This window comes from Penicillium paradoxum (genome assembly GCF_028828445.1).
Source record: "Penicillium paradoxum strain IBT 22861 chromosome Unknown utg000007l_segment0_segment0, whole genome shotgun sequence".
Classification (NCBI taxonomy): domain Eukaryota; kingdom Fungi; phylum Ascomycota; class Eurotiomycetes; order Eurotiales; family Aspergillaceae; genus Penicillium; species Penicillium paradoxum.
In genome coordinates, this window is record NW_026643185.1 from 6,135,982 (window position 1) to 6,158,729 (window position 22,748).

At 48.4% G+C, this 22,748-nt stretch overlaps 7 protein-coding genes across 7 annotated transcripts; 4 read left to right on the plus strand and 3 right to left on the minus strand.

Moving 5' to 3' along the window:
* Window positions 1–364: 364 nt before the first annotated feature.
* N7457_009745 (histone H4) lies at window positions 365–804 on the plus strand (the record flags this gene model as incomplete). The annotated part of the gene is made up of 3 exons (XM_057180788.1): window positions 365–374; window positions 445–720; window positions 779–804. The coding sequence occupies 3 exons, from the start codon at window positions 365–367 to the stop codon at window positions 802–804; spliced, it is 312 nt and encodes a 103-aa protein (XP_057029174.1).
* Window positions 805–2,750: 1,946 nt separating this feature from the next.
* N7457_009746 (BTB/POZ domain-containing protein) lies at window positions 2,751–4,110 on the plus strand (the record flags this gene model as incomplete). Its single annotated transcript, XM_057180789.1, has 4 exons — window positions 2,751–2,887; window positions 2,937–3,063; window positions 3,125–3,547; window positions 3,655–4,110. 4 exons carry the CDS (start codon window positions 2,751–2,753, stop codon window positions 4,108–4,110), a joined length of 1,143 nt encoding a protein of 380 aa, XP_057029175.1.
* Window positions 4,111–6,345: 2,235 nt separating this feature from the next.
* Window positions 6,346–6,536, minus strand: N7457_009747 (uncharacterized protein; the record flags this gene model as incomplete). Its single annotated transcript, XM_057180790.1, is given in 2 exon segments — window positions 6,346–6,475; window positions 6,487–6,536. 2 exon segments carry the CDS (start codon window positions 6,534–6,536, stop codon window positions 6,346–6,348), a joined length of 180 nt encoding a protein of 59 aa, XP_057029176.1.
* Window positions 6,537–7,309: 773 nt separating this feature from the next.
* N7457_009748 (stress-regulated transcription factor RPN4) lies at window positions 7,310–9,389 on the minus strand (the record flags this gene model as incomplete). Its single annotated transcript, XM_057180791.1, has 2 exons — window positions 7,310–7,371; window positions 7,436–9,389. 2 exons carry the CDS (start codon window positions 9,387–9,389, stop codon window positions 7,310–7,312), a joined length of 2,016 nt encoding a protein of 671 aa, XP_057029177.1.
* Window positions 9,390–14,224: 4,835 nt separating this feature from the next.
* On the plus strand, window positions 14,225–15,016 carry N7457_009749 (sulfotransferase family protein; the record flags this gene model as incomplete). Its single annotated transcript, XM_057180792.1, has 1 exon — window positions 14,225–15,016. One exon carries the CDS (start codon window positions 14,225–14,227, stop codon window positions 15,014–15,016), a length of 792 nt encoding a protein of 263 aa, XP_057029178.1.
* Window positions 15,017–15,399: 383 nt separating this feature from the next.
* Window positions 15,400–16,767, minus strand: N7457_009750 (putative integral membrane protein Pth11-like; the record flags this gene model as incomplete). Its single annotated transcript, XM_057180793.1, has 5 exons — window positions 15,400–15,868; window positions 15,925–16,417; window positions 16,471–16,507; window positions 16,558–16,577; window positions 16,632–16,767. 5 exons carry the CDS (start codon window positions 16,765–16,767, stop codon window positions 15,400–15,402), a joined length of 1,155 nt encoding a protein of 384 aa, XP_057029179.1.
* Window positions 16,768–19,714: 2,947 nt separating this feature from the next.
* Window positions 19,715–21,468, plus strand: N7457_009751 (cytochrome P450; the record flags this gene model as incomplete). The annotated part of the gene is made up of 5 exons (XM_057180794.1): window positions 19,715–19,946; window positions 20,001–20,188; window positions 20,239–20,363; window positions 20,413–21,283; window positions 21,337–21,468. The coding sequence occupies 5 exons, from the start codon at window positions 19,715–19,717 to the stop codon at window positions 21,466–21,468; spliced, it is 1,548 nt and encodes a 515-aa protein (XP_057029180.1).
* Between the last annotated feature and the right edge of the window lie 1,280 nt (window positions 21,469–22,748).

A 22,748-nucleotide genomic window follows, 5' to 3' on the forward strand; every position in this document is an offset into this window, starting at 1 on the left:
CTTGGACGGACAATCAAAGCATTCTAACCGATGGAGCATTCTTGAAAATGCGTCTTTGCACGGTTTTGACCAGAGATGAACATTGTTGGTGGCGGATTCCAGCTGGATCACTGAGAGACAGCGGCAAAGTTGGCGTTCCGACTCTGGGGTGGCCCGGTAGATCAAGGCTGGTCTGTGATCCTGCGCTCTCATTGGTGGACCCAATCCCTAGCGCGTGATTTCCCTATCCTCGCGGTCTTCCGTGTCATACAAATATCCGTTGTCCACTTCCTCTTCTCTTCTATCTTTCCATCGACAATCTTCCGACATCGAAGTCCATTTTCTCCACTAAACCATCCTCCTTTTTCTTTAATACACATTCAATATGTCTGGCCGTAAGTCATTACCCCGCATCTCCGCACAGTCAACGCAAAAGAAAACGCGTTCTAACGCGTCTCTATTCAGGTGGCAAGGGTGGAAAGGGTCTCGGCAAGGGTGGTGCCAAGCGTCACCGCAAGATTTTGCGTGATAACATCCAGGGTATCACCAAGCCCGCTATCCGCCGTCTCGCACGCCGTGGTGGTGTCAAGCGTATCTCCGCTATGATCTACGAGGAGACCCGTGGTGTCCTCAAGACCTTCCTCGAGGGTGTCATCCGTGACGCCGTCACCTACACTGAGCACGCCAAGCGCAAGACTGTCACTTCTCTTGACGTTGTCTACGCTCTCAAGCGCCAGGGCCGTAAGTTTCAACGCGTCTTTTTCCCGTTCCAGAACGCGTCGCTAACATCTCTATCCAGGTACCCTCTACGGTTTCGGTGGCTAAATTATTTGTGCTTTTCTTTTCCGGGCTGGTTCACGGTATGACGGGACGTTGGGGTGTTCTCTGATTTATTTTACTACAATCGTCATGGGTCTCTGGGTTTGCTTTTCATAACACTCGATTACCACTATTGCGCGTCCATAGTGTTCGCTTCTGAGCTTTTTTGTATCATAGCGGCCTTCTTACATTACGGCTGGCACCATGGACATGGTGGGATCAAGCACTCAAGGTGCGATCCGATACGAATACAATCAAAACTTGAATTAATTCAACTCTTGTGCCTTGTAGATCTATGTAACTATTGTTGCTCTCGAGGTTGGCTGTGGCCTTGTTCTTTGACGCGTCTTTGTTTGTATTCTGGTCCCTGATACATTTGGTGTTTGAGGTTGGCGTTTGGGGTTGGATTGACGCGTTGTTTTGATGGAGTCCTTTTCATGCGGAATATCAGCCCACGTTTGAATCTAACCTCGATCGTCGTCGATCACGTACTAACATTTATCTGTGACGCGTCCTGCTTACTATTCTTCATGGTTGCCTAGAGCTCTCCCGTAATGCTATTGTCGTTTTGTGGTGCTTGGGGGTTTGATTGATGCTGTTGATTGCATAGAGCTCGTAGGGATGTTTATAAGAAAAAGTCAACTAATACGTTCTTATCTGGTGTTTAGACTTGTCTATCTTTGCTTGCTGGCTGTGCTGTTTCTATTTTCTGTGTTGTATTGGTCTAGTTGGTGGGAATATGCTGTTGGGGGTGGTATAGGTCATGCTATGCTGTGGTGGTAGATATATATTCAAGAAGTACATTTCCATAACCCTTCAATTCCCATGCGAATACGCTTCAAATCAACATAAATCACACACAGAATAGGTCCAACCGCACAAAATAGCCATAAAATGCAATATCAAACTCAACAGACCGCAGATCATAGCGTGGTGAGCCAGATCATTCTGGCATCAAAGTTGAACCTGAACCCCCCGAAATGGCAGTTCAAGTTTTCTCGGCACTGCGATCAGGAGAAAAGGGCTTGATCACCCAACCATTAAGGTCTATATTCATGTATCACCTGGTAGAGATACTAAAAATAGAGCCAAAGTTTCTAGAATTTGGGTCATATCTACCACTCCTGGTGGTACGATGGAAACAGTCTCATTCTGCTTATCAAGACAAAGTTGAACCCCCTAAACGGGAGGTCCAACATTCCTTGGCACCAGAACTATACCTCGCAGCCACGTGTAGTCATTACTACAACGCCCTTTCTGTATGTCACAGACTGGAATACAGAGTCCAGAGACCACATATATGTATACTTGACACATGACGAGTGGCAATAGCCGAAATCTCACGCATACGACGAGGAGCATGCCATAGACCGGAGAGCATTGACAACAAACAGAGCATATGCAAAGAAAATAGCACGATGCATGATGCCCAAAAACCAGTAATCTAGAGTGCCTAGGCAACCGCCTACCCCGCCAGTCATTTATTTCTCTAGCTTTCTCCGCGTACCCGTGCTTATGTCCGGTGCCCTTCTGGACTCTCTGCCCAAGCTGAAGTCTCCCGAAGTTGGTATGACGTAGCTTGTCTAATTGATACGGACCAAGTCCACAGAAGTGACAGAGAAAAAAGAGACAAGTAGGCGAAGAACCAAAGAAAAGAACAGAATAAGCTGAAATGAAAGCCTGATATGCAAGGCAGAAACACGATCAAAGCAAATACTGGCTGCATGCATGAAGGCCCAGCGCATGCGTTGTTCATCCATATATTGATGAACCAGTAGAATTCATAGAACTTACATGAACTCCCCAGAAACTGTATGTAGATACTTGGACATCTACCCCTCTTTCATATCTTTCTCCCTGCTCTCCTGTTTATATGACTCCCAGCTTCCTCAGTAACTCACACCAAGAAGAGACCCGACATCCCACAGGACCCTTACCACAACCCAGCTACCATGAACAAACTCAGGCTGAAGAAGATGAAAAGAAAAAGAATTGATGCAATGATCATCCAGAAAGTGGCAGACGCCTCTAAGGATGGGGTGAGACAAGATACCAACCCTGCCAACGAGCTTCTTAATGCTCTAGCAAGGTACGCGATGTACCCAAAGACAATAGAAAAGTCACTAACAATACTACAGCCTACAGCTTGACCCTAGGTATAGCGACCTCACCATCGTATGTGGAGACATTGAATACGATGTGCACAAATGCATAGTTTGTACACGGTCGGAATTCTTTGCAAAGGCCTGTAGCAGCGAGTTCCAGGTGAGAGACCGAGATAACACGAAGAACATTCCAATGTGGCCCGTTTACTAATTCAAACTAGAAATCCTCTATGCACAGGATCATATTACAAGAGCATCCTGCTTTGGTGAAAAAAATGATAGAGTATTTTTATACCCTGGATTACAAGGTGGAAGCTTCATATCCAGAGCCAGCATATGAACCAGAGATAGAGCCAACTGCATGGCCAGCGCCAGCGCCAGCGCCAGCGCCAGCACCAGAGCCAGAGCCAACTGCATGGCCAGTATCAGAGCCAGAGCCAACTGCATGGCCAGTATCAGAGCCAGAGCCAACTGCATGGCCAGTATCAGAGCCAGAGCCAGAGCCGGAAGCAGAGCCAGAACCAGCGCCAGAGCCAGAACCAATGGCAGAGCCACCTGCATGGCCAGAGCCAGTGGCAGAGCCAGCACCAGCCTCATGGCCAGCATCAGATCCAGAACCCGAGGTTGAACCAGTGCCAGAAGCAGTGCGAGAACCATACAAATGGCCAATGTCCGAGCCCGAGCCCGAGTCCGACTTTTGCTCACCTCTTGAATCAAAACCCAACCCGGAGATTATTCAAACCCCCCTAAGCAACCGGAAGATTGTGCGTCGCAATTTGACTCGCTGCTGTTTCATATTTCGATGTACAGCCTCGCAGACCGAAGATTGATCAATGGACTGAAGCTCTTATCCAAGGAAAAAGTCGAGCTAGAGCTGTCTCAGCGATTAAACTCCGAGATATTCCCGATAGCCATCAGTGAGATATACAACTCAACGCCCGAAAAAGACCGGGGGCTGCGAGATCTGGCAGTGAAAATGACCATGGACAACCTTGTGGAGCTAAGAACGCAGGCGAATGCTGGGTACCCCACGCACTATTCAAGCAGAACTGTACCTGTGGCTTTCCCAGACAGTCTGGTGCAGTCCGTTCCTCAGTTTTCGTCTGACTTGGTTCTGGCGATGATGGATAAAACAGTGTCTGATTGGACGCGTAGGATCGATCGGCCGAATGGAGGTATCACCAGAGGATCCTCATTTTGGCAATAGTTGTGAAAATTGGTGTTCGCAGACTGTACTGAGAATTGGTAAAAATGAAATAAGGCGTTTAGGATACTCCACAATGCCATGTAATACACTCATGTCGAATAGATGCACTCCGTAGGGGATATTTGGCTTGCAGCAACATTGGGTGCTCTGGTGGCCGGAAGGAGCAGCCTAAAACAAGAAGAATCGATTAAATAGAACGTCCGAAAATAGGCTCAATAAGCAGTTACCCAGGGGAACGGAGTATCTCGATGCAATCAAACTGCCTGGTACTCCGTATATTGGGCGGACTTGATTGTAACCCCAATAATGTCCAACACGGCCGAGAGGAACAATGTTAGAAGGCGGGAGTGAGAGGGCCTTTTGTTGAGAGCGGTGGGTGCCTCAGGCATCACCGTGGTTTAGCCGGGAGTTCGCTGCCTTTCCAAGACAGCCCTCTCCCTCTTTCTTTCCAGCCCTACCTCGTAGGTCTGATCACCTTCAAACTACCCATTCTCTGCAAAAACTAAGCATCAATGTATATTGATTCTTACACCCATAATCTAAGACCGATCAAAAGGAGACTATCAACTACAGCCATAGTCAAGAACGGTGGTGATCTTGTAAGGTTGTTGTCGACATCGTCACCTTCCAGGCTACGCACCTGTGCACTTCATTGATGGGAAATACTCACGCCAAGAGTGGCTTGGCGGATATCCTCAATACTAGTACAAGGGAGTGCTAGCCTCTAGGGGTCTCTACCGGTGAAGTGATGAAATCGACAAGCGACAATACCGACTCAAATCACAGGACGCATCTATGCGCGTCCCTAGAGCCTAGTTGCACCCATCCCACCCCGATACCCAAAAATAGCCCGGATTCGATGAATTGGGCTTCATTGACAGTCTATACAGCGACGACGGCAATTTCGATGGAAAATGGTACGTCTAAATATCAACATCCCAGACCCACATGTCGACTTCTGCGCAGTTACAGCCCCAGCACCAGATGCGTACAGCTATAACAACTATTCACAAGACACACGGATCCCTTCGGTAGGGACATATCAGCCATGGCTAAATAGCTGCCTTTTTCAAGCAATCTGAAAAGCATATCAACAGCACAACACCAGGGAATAGCTATATAGGCGGCGGGGGAATTGCCGGCCCATTTATTATAAGGGCTACTTCACCTACAGATGCTGAAACTACCTCCTCGAAGTATAAGCGCTACGGCCTATAATGATTGCAGTACCACTAGATGGAAAGTCCACTAGGTTCAGACGAGCATTATTCCGCAACCGCATGCCCCAAAACAACCAATTTCTTTATTGTCTTCAGCTGCGAGATCTGCGACTGGATTCTCACCTAAATTGCGTTATAAAAATTAACTTTTGATGAGTCCGGAGTACGGAGTACAACGGGCATAGATCGGAGACCCATCGCGTTGCCGGAATTACATACATGTAGATACCTAGGTAGGCCTGAAGGGACAGTCGAGTCTAACGGTATCCATTACGATGAATTGTGGCTTGACCATTGCTAGATTGTACTCCGTATTGGTTTCATTATTTCCCGTGTTTCGAACATACCACATTTAAGAATCGATATAATCCGAATCCACGCAAGGGAGACCAATTACCGGAAAAAGCAACCAGAAGAACCCACCAACCACAACAAGCCACCTACAAAGTACAGAAGAAACCGATCATCTACTCCGTACACACCAAACCAAAACTCAACAACCCACGATCAACGTAAGCCGGACGAATTCACAAATGAACGACGACTTCTGCAAGCCACAACCCCCCCACCTTCCGACACTTCCCCCCCCTCCCCCCACTCACACCGAACGTCCACGGGTATTAACGACCCAAACAGAACACTCAGGCCAGACGGTGTCCACCATCCACGTCTATCTTGGTCCATCACTTCATATATGGCATACGTGATGTGCGCCATGTATGCGGTGGCTTAGCGCCCTGGTACCCGGTACGATCTGATTCCACGGATGCGAATACCGAGAAACACAATTTCCCAAAGCTGGAAAATGAGCTGATTTCCATGACGCCGACACAAATCAGACAAGTTTGGCAAGTGGGCTAATGAGGGGTGGATGACACCACCCTGGAATACGATGTACAACCCCCCCACGAACAAGCCAGATACCCCGTCGAGGATACTTCCCTGTAGACTGATGCGGAAATCCTGGAAATCGAGGTTGCGAAATCTTGTAAACATAGCTGCAGACCCGCCAAAGCTACCACGATTCCGTCCAAACAAACTTCACTACCGGGCTATCGGGACGCTGGTAGCCAGATTGCTGGTCGGGGAGTTTGGGCGAGACTGGAGCTGTTCCAAGGGTGGCCGGCTGTTCGGGAGGTGTGTTTCTACAACATACGCAATGGTGGGATCATACTCTTGGCGGAATGGTGCTGGGACTATGTACATGATCTCGGTTGTTTATTGTGAATACATGTACGTATCTGTGAACTTGTATTGCACAATTGACACGAATCGGGACTCTTCCATCGAGGGACGAAATTAATCTACATTCTGCTGATATACGGCATGCTTGTATAGGGTGGGTACGTTTGTCACTCAACTCTAATTAGTCTACGGAGTACATACCGACTTGACACCTGCACTACAGAACGATTGCTGATCGGCAAACGTTTACATTGCGATATGGGGTGGGTAGACACGTGCGGCAATGAGGTTCAAGGGTATCCCTTGATTGTTTCACAATGTTTCACCGGTGAGGGGTGTAGAGGGGAAACTCTTTTGATTATTGCCAGATTGATTTCATATCGTATCCAAAAAAAGCTAATGTACAATATTTTTTTTTTGGAAGAAAATGTACTATAGTACAAGGGGAGGACACTGTACCGGGTCAAAAATGCAGCAACACCATGTACAACAGAAATGTACAACACCGAAACCGTTTGTTTCTCGAGCTCAAGGTCGAAGCCAAATGAGGAAAAACAATATAAAGCAAAAACGCACCAGCCAATGCTAAAGGGAAATGTCGCATGCAAAACACATCATAAACATAAAATCGTACACATAACAATGAGATCGGAATCCGAATAGTGATACAGAGGGTTCATGGGGATGAGGAAGCGGCAGCGTCATGATGACGCAGCCCCGGATTTTGAGTGGGCCCAAGTGGAGCCATGACGCTCGGCATGCCGATCCGGTAGGATATGACGTCAAAGGCGCTCTCAGTCTCTTCTCCTGCGCTGCTTGCCTGGCCAGTCGATTTCGGGATGAACCACACGCATGTCTGTAATTAAATGTAATTAGTGTATGATCAACTAAGGGGTAGAAAATCAAAAGTGGAAACTTACGCCTCGTCAGAGCATCGTTTCGGCTGAAGGTCTTGTCCTCATTGCAAATATGACAGCGCACCTTCTGCTTCCCGGCGGTGTGGATGGTATGTTCATGTCGTGTAAGATCGTAAGGCCGAGAGAAGATGGAATTGCATGCTTTGCCTGTAGACGGGTTGATGCGTTCGCACTTGTGCGGTCCAGCCTGGGAATTGCGTAGCGAGGCGTCGCGGCTGACTAAGTGGCCACCCGGTGTTGTTTGTCGGTGTGCCTCGCGCTTGTGTCGTTGAAGTCTGGAGGGAGTTTCGAAGCGGTATGTGCAATTGTGATAGGTGCAAGTGTAGGTGCCGGTATCTGATGATGTATCGGCGGGGCGGGAGATACCCTCTGTAATCGGCATGTTGACCTGGCTCTGCGGCGTAGTCTCGGTAGACTCCACTCCCGGAAGTGAGGGGAACTCGACATTCTGCTGCAGAAGGTTGCTTTGAGGGCGATGGATCTGAGGTTGGGAGAATGCGAACTGTGGTTGTGACATGGTGGAGGATGTATATTGAGGGAATGTTTCCATCGGTCGCATTGAGCCATTATCGCGTTGCAAGCCAAGTGCATCACCCAAGTTGAAATCAGCCTGGGTTGGGGGGAAGAGAGGAGGCATGGAGTCATCTCCATCGTGGAAATCCAAAACTGCATCCTTGGGGGACATAGTCTTGATATCTCCAGTGTTGGAGGTCTGGCTCATGCTCATGCTGTTCATTCCATTTTGTCCCATGGGGATGCTGGTGGCCATCGGAGGCTGCTGAAGAGCGTTGTTACCAAGGTCACCCGCGAATGGGGAAGAAGGACGGAAGGGTGAGCGATCCCGTCTGTTAGCGGGCGATTGCGAGCGAGCAGACATGTGTCCTTGGTTGGCAGCTTGCAGACGATCGGCGATAAAGTTGCGCGGGTTGAGGTTCTGTCCCATCGGCTTGGACACCTGGGGCGTGGCCATCATAGCGGGGTTGTACAGTTCGTCTTGGTAAATATCGGAAATAGTTCTGTCCAACTTGGGGATTCCCATTGACATGGCACCATTGGCAGTGTTATATTCTGGGGGTGCATCGAAACGTAAGTATTGGTCCATCCACCGATCAACCTCAGGAAATCGAGTCTCACCATTGCTCATCGACTTGGATGCGTTATCGAGTTCATCGAGACTTGTTTGCGGGGTCACTGGTGAATTGTGGCTCATTGTTGACACAGAGGGAGCTAGCGAGTACTCGCTCTGCAGCTGTTGTGAAGGGGACTGCTTCTGCTGGTCCATGATCGCCTTTCTCATCGCAGACTCGGCCTCAGCACTGTGACCATCTTGGGATGAGGGATCGAAGTTCTGGAAGGGAGTCGCAAGGAATGAGTTCTGAATGGGAGTTTGCACCGGGGTGGGCAATGGCTTGTTGGAGCTGTGGGACCGGCGGTGGTAGTTGTTGGCTGCCAAGCCCGAAGGAACTGAGCGCGATGATACCGAGGGCGAGGATCGCTTTTGAATACCAGGATAATGGATGCGCGCAGGGCTTAGCAACTGCAAGTTGCTGTCCCAACCCTGGCTGCTTGCAAGAGGCTGTTGCGCCAACATCGGGGTATAATATTGCTGAGGATATTGAGGTAGGTAGTGCGAAGGCGAATTGGAACCCTGGATGTCGAATGACGGGTTGTAGGAATGCGACGGGGTCATCGAAGGAGCCCCGAAAGACTGACAATCAGATGTCTGTGGGTAGGAAATTGAGAACGTCGGAGAAGAGAAAGCAGGCGAGGAAGGTACAGAGGATGGCGGGGAGAGCTGTACAGTGGGGTGGCACTCGAACGGTGATTGCAGACGAGCTTCAGCGCAATTCAAGACGTTCTCGGAATAGAAATCAAGTGGGTATTGGTCGTCTTGTATGATGATGTCCTCTGCGTTGTAGGGATCGGTGATGAGACCCTTACGTGGGTACATAAGCATTATGCTATCACGGGTTGGGGACGTCAGAGTAAGTGGGTAGGGTTCGCCACTGGGGGAAGGCGAGCTTTTATAGAACCCGAGGGCACAAGGTCCGATTAAGATTTCCTGGGCAATTGTGGCCGTGCTTTGGGAAAGTCTGGGATGGGAGACTTCGGTTCAAAGCTTGGAGAGAGAAGAGTCTGGAAACGTCGGGAGAATGATCGAATGGAGAGGTATAAGAGGATTGGAAGTTTAATAGGGTGACTGGAGGTGGGTGAGTTTGGTTCTGGAGAATGACTCGACCGGAGAAAAGAAATATTACCTGATATGATGATCTCAAGAGTCAGAGTTGGGTATGAGTAATGAAGTTGAAAGAGGCCGGGAGAATGATTGCATTAATAAAGACTCTCTACTCTGAATGACCTCACCTGAGGACACTAGGTAAGTCGGGGTTTCCGAAATAGATTACCGTATTACGCTTGTATTTTTGGGCGTAAGAATATTGATTATTTCTTTTTTAATCGGCCGGCCCCCGCTAGGCCAGATCGGGATTGGACCCGTATCACAAAACCACCGGGAACCTTGGCACAATACCCAGTCCCACTGATCTGATCTGGGGGGGGATCTCTTTCACTCGCTCTCCTATCAAGTTGTGGCTTACAGACACCAAAAGCCACAAAGATCCACATATTCATCTTTTACGTGAATTGGGCTTTTGGGCGTCGAGGGTGATGGTTTCAACTAATGGCATTTCATTTTTGGGTGCTTTAGCTTCAGGAGAATTCCGGGCAAAGATTGAGCCAAGATTTTCCGTACATCGCTTAGAAAAGAACAAGCAGAGAGAAAAAAAAATCTCTGCTGCATAGTCTAGAACTAGCTCCGATTCGTATACTCGGGTGACCACCCAACGACCAAAATTAGGTACCTAGGAAGACGGGGGTGGAGCCGAGTAGGGCTGTGCCACACCTTAGTTGGCTCGGTACCCATTTTACATAGTAAATCGTGGTCTTTTGGGAGTTGACGATTCGGCCTGATCTACTATTTTCGGTGAGTCAAATGAAAATACATAACTACATATGATAACGGTGGAGCAAAATTGGGCAATACATTTAGCCGAGGCCCCCCCTTTGGATAATATTGGTGTTCACATAACTCGTCCTGTGTGTGTTTGCATTAGCCACATCGGGAGCCATGTGGCTGGTGTCCACTTTTTCGGGACGCCCGTCTCAACGGTATGGCATTCCTGCATATGGAGGAACCCTGCAGGCTAGCACATTCCTCTCGTTACTTGTCACTTCGACCCCCCAATAGTCGCAATAATCGAATCCTCGATGACTTGGAATTGGGGCTGTGGAGTTAATATCTTGCGATTGTCTTGCGATGGTCAGTGTCTCCCCACTACGCGCCAATCGGCGTGTTCCGCTCGGCCGCAGTCGACAGACGCGATGGTCAGCTGACCATCTCTCCAACGATCTGCTAATGGTCTGATAAACTGGAGTTGGACAAGAGCCCATGGATCTTGTCTGTGTAGGGGAAGGTGATGACCAGCTGACCTCCGACCTTGAGTCACCCAAGTCAATGCCCATGCTTTTTTTTTTATATTAATTTATTAATTTATTAATCTCTTTTTAATCTTTTTGGGTTGAGGAAGCGAAGAGCTGTCGTGGATACTTTTTTTATGTCTTACTTTGGTGCTCAGGTAAACCTAAGTCAGACGTTGGCTTTGCATCACTAGCTCTCCTCCGTAGGGTCGGCGAAAAATGCCAAATCTAGTTTTATCATTAGACGACGTGAGGATTCCCATGCGTAGGGCCTTCAAGTCGTGGTCACATGGTTTCCTTGTGGGCTGATTGCCTTAATTTTCTGGTCTACATTGCTCAACGCTTCGATGACTCGATCACATGTGAATCATAAGTTTTGTTTACCCTTTGACTCAAGAGGTGAACTTGAACTGTGAATAACCTAATTGATAATTTGGTATTCGGAGTTATGATTTAGTACTCCGTATTGGGAGTTGTATTTTCCATCTAAGCGTGCTCGGATCCCTCCAGGGCTGCCAAGTGATTGGTACTGTAAATTGTTAGCGGCTTTGTAGCACGCGGAAGCCCATGTTCTACGGGTTACATGCGAAAATTTTGCTTCTTAGCCCTGTCAGCCCTTTGACCGTGCATATTTTGGGCTTGATACTAACTATTTAGAATATCAGATCGCGGATCAAGGTCCTCCGAACCGAGAATGCGCGAGTGGCAAACCCCGAGTATCCAGTTTAGATCTTGGTTGAAAAAAATATCAGCCAGACACCGCAGGCCAATAGAGTATTCCATGTGACCCTAAATGACCATTTGAAATCACTAGCGCAGATATCCGACCGGCATGTTTTCGGGTCCAAGTGAGTTTTTCGGTCTGGACACCCCGAAACGGGTCCGGGGTCTGCCGTGTCTACCGAACAGTCTGGCCCAATTTCAACTCCAGATCTCCCTTCATCCGTGTGCACCATACACTCTTGGCGAGTCCCCTCGAGGATACGATACACCAAAACGTGGTCACAAAGTCCGGGGAAGTGGCAAACCAACCTCAGCTGATCCAAGTGTCTAATCTGAGGAATGGCCCACTCAGATAGTGCGATATGTAGATCTATCGTATGTACGTATCTCCGAGATGAATTCGAAGATGGGACTGGCCCCAAAAATCCCGGCTGAAATGTCCTTAACCTCCTGCTCAATTAGGCAGCTGACTATCAACCCGCGCACTCGTTACCAATCGAAGGCCCCTGCATGAGGAACAAGAAGGAAAAATTTTCACCGGCAAGCGATTCCGACAGAAACCCATGTCAGCACCTTAATCCGGGTTTCTGGGCGAAGGATATGCAAGATCATATTTAGTAACAATCTAATGCACCTGTGAAAGGGTTTTCAATGTAATTGATTGGCCGCGGTGTTGGAATGCGCTGCACAGCCACTCGGTAATGCCGTGACACGGTACGGAGTACCTACAACTTGCCGGTTTAACCTGTTACCGTACGGCACTTGGAGCAGCCACCGTCTGCAGGTTATCGTATTTCCGTATTTCTGGTGGGTTCTAGAAGCTATTTGGGTGGCTTGCACATGCCGCTAGTCCCCAATCTGGTCAAGCGTGGACGTTTGCATTTTTCTGGAAGCCTTCTATTTTCGTCCCGGAATGTCGGCCTCCGGGCATCGCCGACAAGATAGGAGGACCATGCGCGTGAAGTTTTTTTTTTTTTTTCATGCATCCTTCGGAGCAGGTTTTTGTTTTGCGCTGTATATTGCATCCTGGCTGGTTACGGATTGCCCCGAGGCCTTGGAACGAATCTTTGTGTCATTTGGATTTATCAGCATTGACTCGGGCGTGACTCACATTTCATCAAAATATTTGTCACGTGGTCGATTTAGATCTGCCCGCGGAGTTGTATAGAATGAGTTGTCATCTTGAGTCAGGAATTAATAACCGAAGGATAGGGCTAGAAGAGCCGCGGCAAGGAGCCTTGCTGGCAAGACACTTGTGGCTATGCTGTCAATGCCCGCAAGGGATCACAAGTGTTGAACTTGGTTGCCTGTGTGTATTATTGCGGAACCAGAGAAGCCAAGGCACGATCTATCCTTGCATCTGGGGAATGGCACATGTCTCTGATGGCAATTTCAGATATGTCAGGAGAAATGTGTTTCGTTGGTGTTCCACGATACCTACAACGCACAGAACTGGAAGGTACTATGTAGGCGCTCATACACGACCAATCATTATACAATCCAGCCCTAAGACAGTTGCTTGTGATAGTCCTTTTGACAGCCCCTTGATATATATGAGCTAATTGGTCCTTAAAGGGTGGCGGGAAGTTCAGCTCATATGTCCATGAATATCAAGACCGCAAGGTCAGTGGATGAAGGCAAATACAGCCATCTCCGCATCACATCGTGGGTAACACAACGGCCTGTACTCCGTAGATACATCGAAATTCTCCTAATGACAGTAAATAGGAGCTATGGCAAAAGGTTAAGCATGACAATCCCCTAGTATTGAACACAGGTAGGTCTATCTTGAGTGTCATTCAAAGACAGTAACTTAGGAAAATTTTATAACACTTGGCCTATATAAACACTGCTGAAAAGCTAGATGTGCAAAAGGCACAAGGGACAATACGCACAAAAAGGCAGGACAAAATGAAAAACATAGTGATATACGGAGTACATTGCAGTGTAATGAGATCTGAAGAATGGCAATAGCGCGAGGCAGCAGGATGGCATCCCGGGAAAGAGGCAGAAAGCTGCAAGGATCCAGGTTTCCTAAAGAGGAAGGAAAAGACGAATACCAAGCATTGTGACGCCCAGTCAAAACTCGAGTGGAGCTCCAGAGGCGATGGCCAAGAGGATAAAGTTGCTGGGTATACAACGGAAACGTGGAAGGGGACAACCTTGGAATGATTATTGGTTTACCATGGAACAGGTCCGAAACAATAGACCCACAAATCATAAGCTAATATAATATTCGCTCATCCCATATGTCGAATGGAACACGGGGATATTTAGAAACTGGGCCGCATGTCAAGCGACAGAGGGGGGATCGTCAAAGTGCGGAGGCGGGAATCCCCAAATCGCCGGGCTCCTCCTATTTGTCTAAACATCCCTCCGAAAACACCACCAGAAAGTCACTTCAGCCCTAACATATTGACATCTAGCTGGATACCAACCTCGAAGATATGCACAAAAGTACAATGAAACAGTGAAAGTAGCTAGCGCCGAGTCAAACAAAGGCAAGCAAAAAGGAGGGCCACTAGGCCAACCTGAAACCGACTTCCAACCCCACACCCCAACAAACCACCGTATACAGAAACCAAAGCAACAATGGGCCAAAAAGCCTCAGTACCACAGCCAGGTGCCCAGATCCAAGTCATCGGCGCCGGGCTTCCGCGCACGGGAACCTCATCCTTCAGCCAAGCGTTAGAAATCCTCCTGAACGGACCGGTGTACCACTGCGGAACGCAAATGTCGATCGGCCCACCCACAGAGATAAAAAGCTGGATTCCTATTCTGCAGAAATGGCTCCAAAAAGATGATTCCGCAAGCCGGGCAACAATGCTCTCCCTCCTGCGCCGCCGATTGGCCGGCTACGTCGCCATCACCGACTCCCCAGGCTCCGAGCTGGTCCCGGAACTCATGGAGCTCTATCCGGATGCCAAGGTCATCTGCACAACCCGCGACCCCGTCTTGTGGGAGACCAGTATGCTCCACGTGCAGAGCTTGACGGGCGTTTGGTTTGCACGTGCGGTGCTGCTCCCGCTGGACGGGATGAGACATTTTATTCCTTATGGGACCTTGCTCGCGGCGCTGTGGGAGAGACTCTATGGTGGTGTTGCTGGCCAGCATGGCCGGGACACTTATGCGAGTCATGTTAAGTGGCTCAAGGAAGTTGTTCCGGAGGATAGGTTGATTTTCTTTGATGTTAAGGATGGGTGGGAGCCACTGTGTGAGGCTCTGGGAGTTGAGGCCCCGGTGGATATACCGTTTCCCCGCGTCAATGATTCCGAGGCCATTGAGAGGTCGGTGCAGTATCATTTGCGGAGGGGCCTTGCGCGCTGGGCTTGCATATTTGCTGTGGTTGGTGTTGGGGCTGCGGCTTTTCGCATGCGGAGGTGAGACGGGGGTGGGACCGTTGCATGGATCTGATTAAAGACTGATCAGGTGGCTTTTGGCTTTGTTTGGCTGTGCCGAGTTGGATTCGGGTATATATGAGACTTTGGAGAGAGTTTGCTCTTTTGGTTTTTGTCAGACTAAAACATTTCAGCGACTTGCATGACCTTGGATGTCAGTTTCTTCCAGGGCCAGATGGAATATATGCCGAAGACTCATCGCAGATCAATCAAATAAAACCCATTTACAAAGAAGATTATCACATGTCACTTTGTCCCCTTGAATATGTGTTATACAGGCCATCAACCCAAAGAAGAAAGAAAAGAACATATTGCCCGAATATTCTAACATTTCATAGTCCCTGCAAATCTCAGAGCATAAACATGATATCATCGAGGAGCCTGCTCGAGTGATGACGATGCACGGGTTGTAAAATCATGTGTTTCGACTGTAGTCTCGATCTCCGTGTGCGTGAAGATCTTGCCGTGCGGGATAATGCGTTCCTTGCTGGAATTGCTATTCGCACCAATATTGGTACCCATGGTAGCCTCTTCCCTGCCATTCATTGTGATCATGGTGATGTTGTTAGGATCTGTGGCCTTATTGAATCCAGACCCATACCGCTTGGCTGTGGTATCTCCTGTCCAGGTGTATTTCTTTCCACTGCTGTATTCGCCAATGAAGCGGGGCAGGAAGCGCGAGGCAATTGCCTTGAATGATGGAATCGAGGCGGCGAAGATGCCGACGTTGGTTTCGATGACAGACCAGTACATGGCGCCGCTGATGGCATAAGTAGCATCCTCTGAGGTAAGCATGGTAGGGATGTAGGTAATTCGGATGATCGAGGAGATACAAGCGCTGTAAAGACTGATGATTAGCGATCGGGCAGGGGGAAACACTGGACAATCACTTACAAAAGACCAAGACAGAGGATAAAGCCTAGAACGATCTTTTGCTTTTGGGGCATCTGAAGCCCGAATATCACCTTGATGGGTAAGGTATACGTCAAGACATCAGTGACGATGTTCAGAGCTGCGTTGCAGAGATAGAAAACATTGATATCGACACATTTCCCTTTCCCACTAGCTAGCCAGGCCTCATCAATAGGCTGGCATTGGAACGCCGCCACGAGAACAAACGAAGTGGCCTGCGTTGCAATAACGACCATCATCATCCAGGATAGACGAGTGAGGTAGCGATCTCCGAGGCGAGTATAGAACCATAGAACGGACGTTTTGATAAATCCAAGAGTGGCAAGGTAGAACATGGAGCTGAGCCAGACGACCTGGAAAGAAGTTAGAGATATCACGATGTGAAATTCCAGGATTCTCATTCTTACAAAGCCATAGTCGTCCATCTTGTCCAGATCAACATCCTTTTGGTGACTGCCAAGCCCATACTTCACCGCTAGATGATGTTAGCTTTTGTAGAAAATGACAGATGGCAAAGCTAGAACATACCGATAATTGTGACAGCAATGAATGCCCACGAGAACAACTGTTTCGATTAGTTATAATAGCAGTGAAGATAGAGAGCATTTGTCCTACACAAGCGGCAATAATCAGGTCTGAGAAGCTGTTATTATTGTATCGGTTACTATTGACTAGACAAGTCCACTTACAGTCATCCATGCCCATTTTACGCAAGACATAAACACGCGAGAAAAGACGAAGACACAAAACAATGAAGGTCAAGATGGCAAATGCCAGACATATGCCCAAGACCACGGGGCCTTGGGAACCATTGTCACCAGCCATGATGAGAAAAGTGAAGGAGACGAGGATCAGAGATATAGAGAGAGATAGAGACGGTAAGAAGATGTTGAAGAGAGTAATTCAAAGAAGGAATCAATTAATTAACGAATGGCACAGACAGTCGGTTCACATGGGCCGTCTCATGAAGATCAGATTATGCAAATCACTGCAAGCATCACCGAGATGCATCAGAAGAAAAGATGACCAGTACCCCGGTCTTTGTAGAAGGGCTAGAGGGAGATTTAATCCAGATGCCCCTGGAATTAGCCCGATCCAAAAGGTCTGTGTACAGAGCACGGAGTACTTTGTATACACACCACAGATGCGCATCGTACATGACTCTAGCAGCATCTGCGATCCACTATACACCAAAAAGGACTTTGGTTCAAAATAATGGCAGGGATTAACAATGAGTTTCAATTTGCTTTCTAAAATTGTCAATCTTGGTGATTTCCCGAGAGTGAATTAGGAGCCAAGTGCTCCGAGTACAAAGTACCATGGAGCCGAACTGCCAGAGACGACCATCTCCACTGACTCGAGACCACTGCTGATCTATTTGGGCTAGAAAGCCACCTGCCAGTTATGGGAAGGGGCTTGAGTCACAAGATTCTCCTACAACGCACCTGGAAGAGTCTTGGACTGGGCCTTGCATATGATTATTTGCCCAGACGCGATTGTCACCAATTATTGTCCACGGATATTTCCAAGGAATGTCCTTCAGCGAGAAATGCCAACTCACATCCTTGTCCTAATCCCAGTCATGACGAGAAAGACACATTTTTAGCCCCGTCTTGGGAGTTCCACTCGAAGACCGGGGTGGGATTGGCCTGGACAGGGATGGGCGCACATCCAATGTGGACATTGCAAACTTCCAACTACTCCGTATTACAACATACGTTGCTACGTGCATCACTCAAGACTATTACTCGAATGCAGAGACTCAAGGAAAGCCGATCTGATAGAGCGAAAGGCAAAATCTTGGGGTTCGGCGGATTGTCATAGCGGGCGAGGGCCGAGGTGGAGAGATCGGGGCTATTTTTATTTCCCATCGCGATTCTCCGATCGTAATGTGTTTGGACCAGAGCACGGAGTCCATTGTTTTCAGATAATATCCAACATACACTATAACATAGGTGCATTCAGGGGATCCGACTCCAACCGACATCGGCAAGCTACACAGCTTATTTGGTCCATCGGAGACACTAGAAAACCCATCGGAACATTTCCGACAAGGCTGACGAATGGCACATTTTTTTTTTTTCTCACGGAAGTTGAGCGACAGGAGAGATCTACGAAAGAGTCAAGACTTTGATCCTTATAATCCCAGTGGAAGCTATTGTGCAAGGAGCTCACAATTTCGATCGGCGCGTCCCGTTCGCCTTCCGTTCGCCTTCCGTTCGCCTTCCGAGCCGTCCTGAGGTGGAGAGCGGGTCTTCAAGGGCGTCTGCTTAAGCGAGATTGGCCGAGGATGTCAATAGTGCCTGCGAAATAATCTCAAAGACGTTACATTCAGGTCTTAGGCCACCGTTGAAGAAAAAAAAAGGTAGGGCATGTGATAGAGAAGTGTTTCATTGTGATAGACTCGGAGAATTGATATTTCAGATATGATATGAGTTGCAGTCAGAGAGATATGAACAGACGAGATGCTCGCAGCAGAAAGTGCAACTTTGGTTCTTTTCGTTTCTTCGCATCTGAAGCCCCTTTTACGCCTTCCGAGGCATCCTGATTCAGATCGACGTTGGTCACATTCAATCATTTCTCCGGACTACAACATAGAAGCATACTACGGAGTATTCCGATTATAATAGGGATCGTTATATCGGTCTAAGTCAATAATACATACTCTGTACTCCAGAGCTGATCATCAATTATACTTTTCTACGGAGAACTCACTACGTTGTACTCCGTACTCCATATGGAGTACTTTCGCACACACACACACACACTCTCTCTTTCAGGTGGGAAACTAGTGGAGGAACCCGACATCCCCACTGTCAAGAGGTAGAGTCTCACTTGTTTCAAGCCTCTATGGGGAAACGAACGCATCACGGATTGCGTAGCGATCCCATTCCGAAGCTGATGCTGTATCCTCCCTTTTCTCCGAACCGTTCTCTGTCCAGTCCCCACATCCATCTCGAGAGAACGTGCTCCCGGTTGATAACAGTGTCCCAAATCCTTGTGAGAGCCTGATTGCCTTGAATTTCAGTCTAAATAGCTCTCGTCCTAGACACCGGCAATTCCACAGTGGAGCCACAACCGCCTGTTGCTCCACTGCAAGGTACTTTGTCCTTTTTTGAGAATGAAGAATCCTGAAAACTTGTGTCGTTGGAACTAGGAACCGAATACTCCGTACTTCGTATGGAGTACACCGAGCACGGCAGACAAACAAGGAACCTTCCTATCCCCTATGTTGATCACTGTTTCAAGTCCTTGTCGGCATGTCTTTCTAATAGAGGGTCTAGGGGTCCCGAATTTGCACGGCCCCCTCGTGCTTGTCAGTTGTTAACGGCCCTTCTCCATCGGACAATCGCTACTCTTTCGGGTCACTTCACTATGCTAGTGGGCTTCACTACTCCGTACTCCGTACCCGTTGATAGGCCGGGGGGGACCGGCTACAAGTCTTCGTTTTTGGATTGGCAATGGAAATTGCAGTTCCGCACGCTAATATGAAGCCATGCCACGGCGGGATAGCGCAAGGAAAAACACTTAGAGGGAGGGGCAGATGCACCCAGCTGCCGCATGCCGAGGATAGCTTCATTCCTTTAGACCTAGTTGGGTCTAGGCTTCACACTGTGTTAGCTCAACAGAGCCCTCGGGCCAATGCCCATCTGCCCCTTACTACAACCTGCTGATCATGAAGTGGGATTTGGAGTCTGTTCTTTTTGGGGGTCCCTCCCTCGGCCAAAAAAAAAGAGCTTCATTTCTTTCCATGATTTCAAGCCTCTAAACCATGGGTCTGGCGGGAAATGTCCTGTCACTGTTGACAGTGAGCAATATCCTCTTAGGCCTTGTTGCCTATGTTGCGTTCAAATTTGGCTGGCAGATCGTTCATTATCGCTTCTTCCACCCACTTGCAAAGTTCCCTGGACCTTTCTGGGGCTCTGTGACTCGTCTTTGGATCGCATGGCATAATTTGCAGGAGACCGAGGTGCCGACCGTCTATGCGCTGGCTAAGAAATATGGTTGGTTTAGATTATTCTTGAAAAGCGAGCTGTTTCCTAAGTAAATCCTCACAGGCCCCGTTGTGCGCATCACCCCGACATTGTTGCTGGTCAGCGATCACGAGAAACTACCGGAAATCTACCACCGCAATGCAGACAAGACCGGTCATTATATCACCGGAAGCTTCGGCGAGACTGAGTCGCTGTTCAATATGAGATCCCATAAGACCCATGCCGTGTCTAGGAAGCACGTTGCTGGACCGGTACGTATGCAGACTGGTATATAGATATCTAAAACTAACACCCAGGATAGTACAGCTTCAGTAACATCAAGAAGATGGAGCCGCTGATTGATATGCGCATCACCGAATGGACCAACAAGCTCAATGAAAGATTCTCCAAGACCGGCGAAGCCTTCGACTTCTCCTGGTGGGCAGTGTAAGCACAAGCCAACTAAAACGTTATCCCCCAAACTAATACCATAAAGCTACATGGCCTACGACATCATCAGCGAAATCGGGTTCGGCGAACCCTTCGGCTTCATCGAAAAAGGCGAAGACATCGGCGGCCTAATCCAAGGCTTCCACGACGGCCTACCCGCGTTCGGCCTCCTATGCCGTCTCCACCCCTTCACCTCCTGGGTGAAAACCACCTTCCTGAAAAAGTACATGGTCGCCAAGCCCGAAGACAACAGCGGCATCGGCGTACTTATGCGCTTCCGCGACCGCCTCATCGACAAACGCACCAAGGACATCGAAACCGGCAAGCCGATCGAGCGCACTGACCTGCTCCAGACCTTCCTCGAGGCTATCACAGAAGAAGGCAAGCCCCTGGATCTGGAACACATCCGCGCGGAGGTTCTGCTCGTCCTTCTGGCTGGCGCCGATACCACCGGCACCGCATTCCAGGCCATGGTGCAGTTCCTCTTGACTCACCCGGAGGCGTATGAGCGTATGATGGCGGAGATCGACAATGCAGCTCGGAAGGGTCTGATATCCGATATGCCCCAGTACAATGAGGTCCTCGAGCATCTGCCATTCTATGTTGGTTGCGTGAAAGAGACGATGCGACTTTGTCCGTCTGCGCCGAATATCTTCCCCCGCTATGTCTCGGAGCCTGGGATGGATCTTTATGGTACTTTTGCGCCGGCTGGGACGGAAATTAGCTGTAATCCGTACTTGGTGCATCGGGACCCGAAGCTTTATGGCGATGATGCGGAGGAGTTCAAGCCGGAGAGGTGGTTGGATGCCGAGAAGGCGAAATTGTATAATAAGTATAACTTTGCGTTTGGGTATGGCGCGCGGGTTTGTTTAGGGAGGGATATTGCGATGATGGAGTTGTTCAAGGGTCCTTTGCAGGTAGGTTCTTTCCTGGTCGCTTGGGTGTTTGGGATATTTGCTGACATGTCCAGTTCTTCCGCCTCTATAAGCCGGAGACTGTTAAGGGCAAGCCCGAGGCCAAGTTTATAGTCAAAGGTGGTGTTGGGTACTGGAGAGATACTTGGTTGACCATCACTCCCCGACCTGAGGTCAAGGCTGAGTGAAAGCGAAATGAAGGCTTGGTTGAACAAGTTTTGAGAGATACTTCTTGTCAAGGTGTTTGCAATCTTACATGATAGAGGATGCAGAATAGTCTCTGCTGCTCAATTCCAGTTTTTATCATATCGGTTCAGATACTCAGTCCATGTCTGGTCTCTCCATCTTCTGTTTGTAGACGACGCGGTGTTTGATAGAGGCATATAAAGGCCCCATCTTCCCTGGAAACAGACAAACATTTTCTTCTTTTTCCCTTCTCCTTCCCTGGTTCTCTCAAAAATCACTCTTCTCATTGCTTCTTCATCTGTCTTCGCCTCCATGATCCTATATAGAGCCATTATACTTCGAATTGCGGAAAAACGGGCTGGCATCCTCCACTCGGAATGAAGCATCATTCTGTCAAAGAGACAATTCAACGGAATTCAATCATCAACTATACCGAAGAATGGGTTCGCCAAATGACAAAGTGAACTTCCAAAGACACATATGCCTTGACATCTCGACTGTGTCCCGGTAGACGAGATCAAGCGTGAAGCGTGTCCTGCTCGGCGGTGCTGAACAGAGTCTCGGAGAGTGTTCCGTATCGCCATTCAAAAGCCGACGGGGAACGAAAGCTGCAAGAAAGGGGTTGAGACTTCCTAGGAAAACAACAAATCTGAACGATACCTGGGAAAAATGGAAGATGGATACCAAAGGTTTCAGAACGACTTTTCTTTACCTGCGGTGGATTCGAAATTGCGCCGTCTTGTTTGAGACGATTCGGGCGGAAATCATTTGTTGGTCAAATGGGTTTCAGCTGATATCCGACGGATGTTGACTATGCATTCAATAGTGAGTGTGGGGATTCGGGTTCTGGGTTGCTTGTTTGCTTTGTGGTTTCGGTGTCAACCTGATATCTCCTTGTCGGTTTCAATACTCTCCATTAGGAATTGTGCCTGGATGTCAGGACAAAAGAAAGAGCCTGGAATGTAATGTAGTCTTGAACTGAGATAGAGCGTCTCATAAGGGGTTTGACTGAGTCTGGATTTCCAGGGACTGTTTCTCATGGACTGACTCTACTTTCTCCTTCTGGCTAAGACTTTTCTACGTGCTCTACGTATCATCCGGTCTCTTCCTCCAAGTTATACTCAAGATAAGACACAGCGTGAAATGTAATATGATTGACCGAAATGGAACTATGTGTATATGATAGATGTCTTATAATCACAAGAAACAGGAGGTTGCAAGTCAGGTCAAGTTTTGTTGAATGCTTTTGAACCCGCTCAGCTGCCCCTAGAGCATGGAACAT